The sequence below is a fragment of the Mus pahari genome, chromosome 1 (assembly GCF_900095145.1).
Source record: "Mus pahari chromosome 1, PAHARI_EIJ_v1.1, whole genome shotgun sequence".
Lineage (NCBI taxonomy): Eukaryota > Metazoa > Chordata > Mammalia > Rodentia > Muridae > Mus > Mus pahari.
The window spans coordinates 100223152-100229494 of record NC_034590.1 but is presented as its reverse complement, the minus strand read 5'-3'; the positions used below and the strand labels follow the sequence as shown (position 1 = coordinate 100229494).

Below are 6343 nucleotides of genomic sequence, written 5' to 3'. Positions count from 1 at the left end.
TTCCAGTCCTGCATCCTTTGGTGATCAACAGCAGTATGGAAATGTAAGCTGAATAAACTCTTTCCTCCCCAGCTTGCTTCTTGGTCATGATGTTTGTGCAGGAATAGAAACCCTGATTAAGACACCCACCCTGACCAGCATGCTGGCTGGCTTTGGGGACCATTCCAAGGAATGAGGAAGCAGACTCGACACACGGTGGAGCTCACACTGCAGAACAAGATTCGTCATTAACGAGGACCACAGGCCAAGCTGGGTTCCCGGAATGCCAAGGGTATCTGCGGCTCCCGTCCCAGGTCCCTTGGGAAGACTACCTTTCTGAAGTTTGTCCAGCTCCTTCTGGGAGCTTTTTGTATTCTGTATCAAGGCTGTCAGGTAGAGCTTGGCCAAGGTCTCAGACTGAAAAATCTGAGGGTGGTGGAGTTCCCACTTGAAGCCGAGGCATTCAAGGATCACGTCTGAGGAGAGAGAGAATGATGCTTGGTCAGTTCAGGAACATTGCTGCCTGAGGATGCGTAGTCTCCCCCACAACAGCTGTAGCTATTCAGCAGACCACGGGAACAAGTGGCTTGTTGAGGTCTTAGTGTAGTGTGGGGCCAAGCACTTGCTGGCTTTGAGGGGGACTGCACAAGCAGTGTTATGGCAATCAGTGTTTCTAGAGCCGTTGACAAAGTTGTAGATTTCCAAGGCATGTACCTGTGCCCTCTCCCTGATACTGTCATTTATGAACTTAAGATATTGTTTCAGGTTAAAGTTAAAAAACTGAATTTGCATGTTATATCTTGGACGACCTCAGGTACTTTATGGTTTTTTTTTAAGTCCCATATATGTGGGGTGACTATAGAAAGGAACAGAATTCTTCCTCTCTGAACATCAATCTCAAATTTGAAGATGGCCATTACATGGCAGACATCACTAATCAATCCTAGTATCCTTTCTCCTCGATGTAAAAAGGCCTCAGATTGCTTCTCTAGGTACATTAGAGTTGGCAGATGAGAATAAATTATTGGCTTTCCCTTGGAAAGAGGCTGTCTCTGACCTCAGGCAACCATTCCGTGGGGCTTAACCCTGAAAAACTCCTTTAAGAGGCTGACTCTGGAGTAGGGGCATGGCTCAGTGGGAGAGTGTACAACTGGTATATTTGAGGGCCAGACTCAGTCTCCAGCATAACAAGAGGTAGGGAAACCCTACCATAGTAACTTCCCACTTTCCTCACCTGGATCAGTGGGCCTTTCTCCTAGTCTGATTTATGCTCCTATCACAGGAAAGTCCTTTGGGGAAAGTGTCAAGCTGGATGTTAGTCATGACTGGCTAAATCCCAAAGGGACAAAACCTCAGTTGCCCTGTTCCTGAAAGCCATGTTTAGACTTCCCTCAGGCTACTTATTGACATCAGTGTGTTTGTCTTTGTGTACCCACTGTGACATGCATATATGTATGCTGCTCTACTCATCACACATAGGGGACAGTTTACAGGCACCTGCCTTATGTTAGACACTGTGGTACATGAGAATCGTGGTCCACGGAACAGAGACCTGCCAATGGCTGGTTCCCTTCCACTGGGACCATAGGAGGCCCATGACGTCAGCATAGTTCTGGTTGAATCCACTGGTGACAACTCACCTGCTTCCCCACTTTGGGTGCCACTGTTCATGATATTTTCAGAGAAAAGCTTCTGGAATTTTGAAATACATAATCTTGAGGGGAAAATACAAACAGAAGACCCAGAAGTTAATATTAAGTCAGGTTTGGTTTTTTTTTTTTTTTTGGCTAACTATAAAAGTCATAAAAGGTGTAGGTGACAAGCTCTGTATGTCTTATGTGAGCCAGGAGCTGGAGAAAGAGGGACAATGGCCCCAAACCGTACATTTCTGCACCAGATAGACTGTCATATAGCTCCATCTAGCTGGTTTTGGCGTTGGTGCTAGTTTGGCTGTGTGACCTGGGGTACCTGTTTCTTCTTCCCGATATGGTTACTATTGCTCACCAACTTTAAGATAGTGTTTCATGGCAGGGTTCCAAAACTGGACCACAACTCATCCCACTGTGTAGTTTATTAGAACATCAGTCCCCACAGCAGCCATCCATACACTATCCTTACATCATCCATCCCCACAATATACATCATTAGAGCATCCCTACATCATCTCTCCTTACAGCATCCATCCCTAAAACATCACCTTATCACAGCTCTCTCTTTGTGAGAGTTTTCTCAATTCTTAGTAAGGCTGACCCCAAAACACAGATCCCTACTTCTGCTGGCAAGCTTGACTTGCCAAGGAGGTATTCAAGGCTACCCCTGCCAGTAGAATGGCATTTCCTTTGGACGTCTCTAAAGCAATGGTATACAGTAGGTGCTCAATAGATATCTCCTGGGGAAGAGCACAGAGTGTTCTTTTCTACGATATTAGCTGATGTCAGTCATATGCTGCCAGTCTCAGGACATCTGAAAATTAATTTCACAGTCTAGCTCAAACCCTACTCTGTTCCCTAGTCACTGCCTGTCTCCCACCCTTCCAGCATTTTCCTCCTTGGGTTCACACCCCACACAACACACAGATCTGGTCTTGTCTCTCCTGTTGGGGATCCACCACTGAGTCCCTATAGACTCAAAGCTACATTCTCCTGCCTCACTACTGCCTTGTGCCCCCCCCCACTCTGCTGCATCCCTTTCTGGCTTCATGAATGCAATTCCCACACACTCACAGACCCCATTCCCGTGCTGAGGGTTCTCCTGCCTCTCTCTGAGGGCTCTTATTAATTTTCTAGGAAAAGATTCATTGCTGCTTTCTCTGGGCCAGCACCCCCTATCCCCTATGCACCCCAAGACTGTCCCATTAAAACTCCTGCAATGTCTTCTGGTTGCCTGCCTATTCCTGTGCCCTCTGCATAACAGACAGGGTGCCTGTTTACTGCTGTGACGCTGGCACAAGTCACCGTGCATGTGTTCGGTCAGTGTCAGTTGAGTCTGTGAGTATGAATAGCACCCCTGGTAATGTTTTTCACAGACGCTATGTACTACACATGCAGAGTGTGGAAATAAACTAAAATGTGAGTCACATTCCCAGAAGACGATCATCCCAAGAAAGCCAGCCAGCCAAGGGATGCTCGTGGCCCACATCTGGTCTGTGTAACCCAATGTCCACTTGAGAATGCTGTTTCCCAGTGATTCAGAAGCCCTCGTGAGCCAGGTGCATGGAGGCGGTTTGGGTGGAAGCCTGTTTCCGGAATAATAGTGACAGCATGCCACCCTTTCCAGGTCAGAGGTGGCTGCAGGTGACTCAACCTCAGAAAGGCACTTGGGAGCCTGAGTTGTTTACCCATTAGGAGTGATAGACTGGACCCAGCCACCCTCATCCCTTCCCTCAATCACCTCACATGTCTGAGAAAAGCCAGGCAGGGTTAAGAGTTCAGACCATCGCCTTAAATGGCGGGCGTGGGTTTTGGAAAACACAGGACACTGTCCATGAGCTCAACCTACCTCACAAACATCCCTAGTACCAGCTGAGCCAGGAGATGCCAAATGACCAAATGGCCACACTGCCTCTCCTGGGTGTGATAGCTGTTTACTATAAGTGCTTTGTAGACCTCAAGATGCAGGCTCACTTTGGGATCACTGGTAGAGTCAACATCCCTTCACTCACCAGGAGGAGAGATGCCCTGTGAAGATGTGGCAGGGAGCAATGGTAATAGACTCATAGGCTGGCACTTGCCCCCTGAAGTTGTGGCCCATGATCAAGAAAGAGAAAAGGGATTCAGGAAGTTTCTCATGGATGGATAGGCCTCCTGCAACAAGCCACATATGAGAGAGAATGTTGACTTGATGCTTAGGGCGTCAAAGACTCCAGTCTGACTAACTGGGCAGAACTACACAGACCTGGGTCTCAGACCCTTCGTTTTCTTCCACATGGCCTTGGGATCTGCCTCTTGGTCTCAGAGCTTTTCCTTATAAAACAAAGATGCCTGGCAGGGTGTGGTGGCACAAGTCTCTAATCCCAGTACTCAGAGGCAGAGGCAGGCAGATCTCTGTGGGTTCAAGGCCAGCCTGGTCTAAAAAGAGATTTCCAGGACAGCCAGGGTGGTTACACGCAGAAACCCTGTCTTGAAAACAAACAAACAAACAAGCAAAAAGCCTGGGCAGAGTAGAAAGGCGAATGACTGGGGGGGCCTACCGTAACTGAGCCCCGCTTGGCTGATATCTGCTCCTGTTTCCCGTATAGCCTGTTCGCTTGCCCTAATATCCCTCTCCCAGAACTGTATGCGGATAGAAAAGCAAGGTCTCTCCTATTACCATCTTCATTGCTTTTCAGGACCTTCCAGACTAGATACAGACTTGGCACTGCAGACCAGATGAAAGGAAAACATCTTCCAGGGTCACCAGCCAGAGGCCAGCAAGGGCAGACCCTGGGCTCATTTCCCAGCATGCCTGGATCCTTAGCGGAAGGGTCCTTCCTTTAAGTCTTGGCTGGGCAGCACCATCCCTATAGGGTAATTGACAGTGTGCCCACATGTGCCAGAATGCCCACCCCACCCCCAAGGCAGCTTGGCTTATTTTTACTGAGTGAATCTGTTCAAGGTCTTTCCAGGACTTTATCACATAGGAGAACATATTCAGCTTGCAGATAAGAAACTAGAACTGTGTTGAAGGAGTCAACAACGTTGTGTCTCTCAGCCCCTAACTCTGCACAGTGTTTAGGAGTGAGCAGCCTCCCCCACGCCCTAGAAACCCATAGACACAACAAGCAGAGCTGGCCAGCCGGATGACATGCAGGCCACTGACCTGAGCAAGGCAGAGCTACACACCCAAAATAACTGGGAGCGGGGAGCCAGGGGCTGAGTGGCCTTTGGTGTGACACATTTACTACAGTTTGATCTGGCTTCTGTCAAAGCTGACAATGAACCCAGGGGAAGCCACAGTTACAACCCAGGAGACAGGGACAAGACTTTACTGATGGGGCAGGGCTGGGGAACTGTGTAAGCTTTGGGAGACACATGTGTGCTGCACAATACTATTCCAGGCGCTTCTATACACGCTGGCCTTGGAAGGTGACACCAGAGAGTCTCCTGGTGTCTGAAGGTAAACAGTGTCACTGAGAATACATTCTTTATTACCTAAGTTAAATGTTGTCTATCAATATAAAAGATAAATAAACAAAAATAAATAGAACCTTTATGGTGCTTCCCAAGAGCTTTTCACAGCCCCAAGGATAGATTCCCATCACAAAGACAGAATTGTGATCTGTGTTCATGGAAGAAAATTCACCTTCCCAACCCGCACCGGGGCAAACTCCACCAAGACAAACGCTCAATATATTCAGAGCCTACTACTATTTGTAAGACTAATAATAAGGGTTTCTAATATACCCTAATATCTTGCAGCAGATTTAATTATCCATTGAGTTTTCAAAGGAGTTTCCATCATACCCATTTCACAGGTAAGGAGAGTGAGGCTGAGTGAGGTTTAGCCACTGGCTACCGGTCACATGGGACCAGTCTCTCAACAAGCATGGATCTTCTATGGCAGTAGAGCTTCCATGTCAGATACTGCTCCAGGGGGCAGCTTTTGCTTAGCCGGACTTAACCATGAACCCGTGAGACAGGCACTGCCGGTTCAGAGTTTAGTGGTATCAAAAGCCAGGGCAAAGGCACCAGGAAGTGAAGGGACCCTTCTGCAGTAAGGTCCACTGCTGGGTCCCCTGGACAGGGAGAGCTCACAATGCGGAGACGTGATAGTCTAGCCCAAGGCTGGGACTTATTGACTACTTATTGACTACTTATTGACTACTTACTGACCTACTTACTGGAAGGGGGAAGGGGAGGCTGGGTGAAAACGGGAATCCATGAGAAACATCCAAACACTAAGCCACGGAGCTTTTTCCAGAGATCATTTGGTCTCTGGATGGAAAATTTAGAATCCTGTGAGGGTCCGAAGTTCATCTATAAAGGATTAGTCACACTGACAGACCTGGCCAGAGCGAGGAGTCTCTTCAGACCCTGTCCATCCCTATGGATGGCCCCCGAGTGAAGCTTCCTTACAGACGAGCCTGTAGCAGTCCGGAACCTTCCAGTCAGTGTGGTCTGCTCATCAACACTTCCCCCTTCCCATTTTGGCTGCCGTTCCCTGTCATGGCCGTTTGACCCTCCCTACCTGTCTGGGTTCTTCAGAGCCTCGTCAAGGTCTACGTTCAAAACATTGCACATCTGGGAAAGTGCCAACAGGTCTCCGCAGAAATGGTCTTGGGGAAAACGCCATCGGTTGGTTGCACCAACAATCTGGCGCTCCAGCCGAGTCTTGCGCTGCTTGATCCGAGAGAGAGAGAGAGAGAGAGAGAGAGAGAGAGAGAGAG

General features: G+C 48.4%; 1 protein-coding gene across 3 annotated transcripts in view; it reads right to left on the bottom strand.

Moving 5' to 3' along the window:
• Positions 1–6343, bottom strand: part of Btbd16 (BTB domain containing 16) — a 48049-nt gene that overhangs the window by 39063 nt on the left and 2643 nt on the right. For 2 of the 3 annotated variants that reach the window (XM_021220841.1, XM_021220850.1), the window contains exons 2-4: positions 6145–6293; positions 1620–1693; positions 312–455 (exon numbers count right to left, since the gene is read on the bottom strand). In XM_021220841.1, the coding sequence (XP_021076500.1) occupies positions 312–455; positions 1620–1693; positions 6145–6293 (367 nt within the window). Of the gene's footprint in view, positions 1–311; positions 456–1619; positions 1694–6144; positions 6297–6343 lie in introns of all 3 variants that reach the window. The other variant, XM_021220847.1, reaches the window with a different exon arrangement.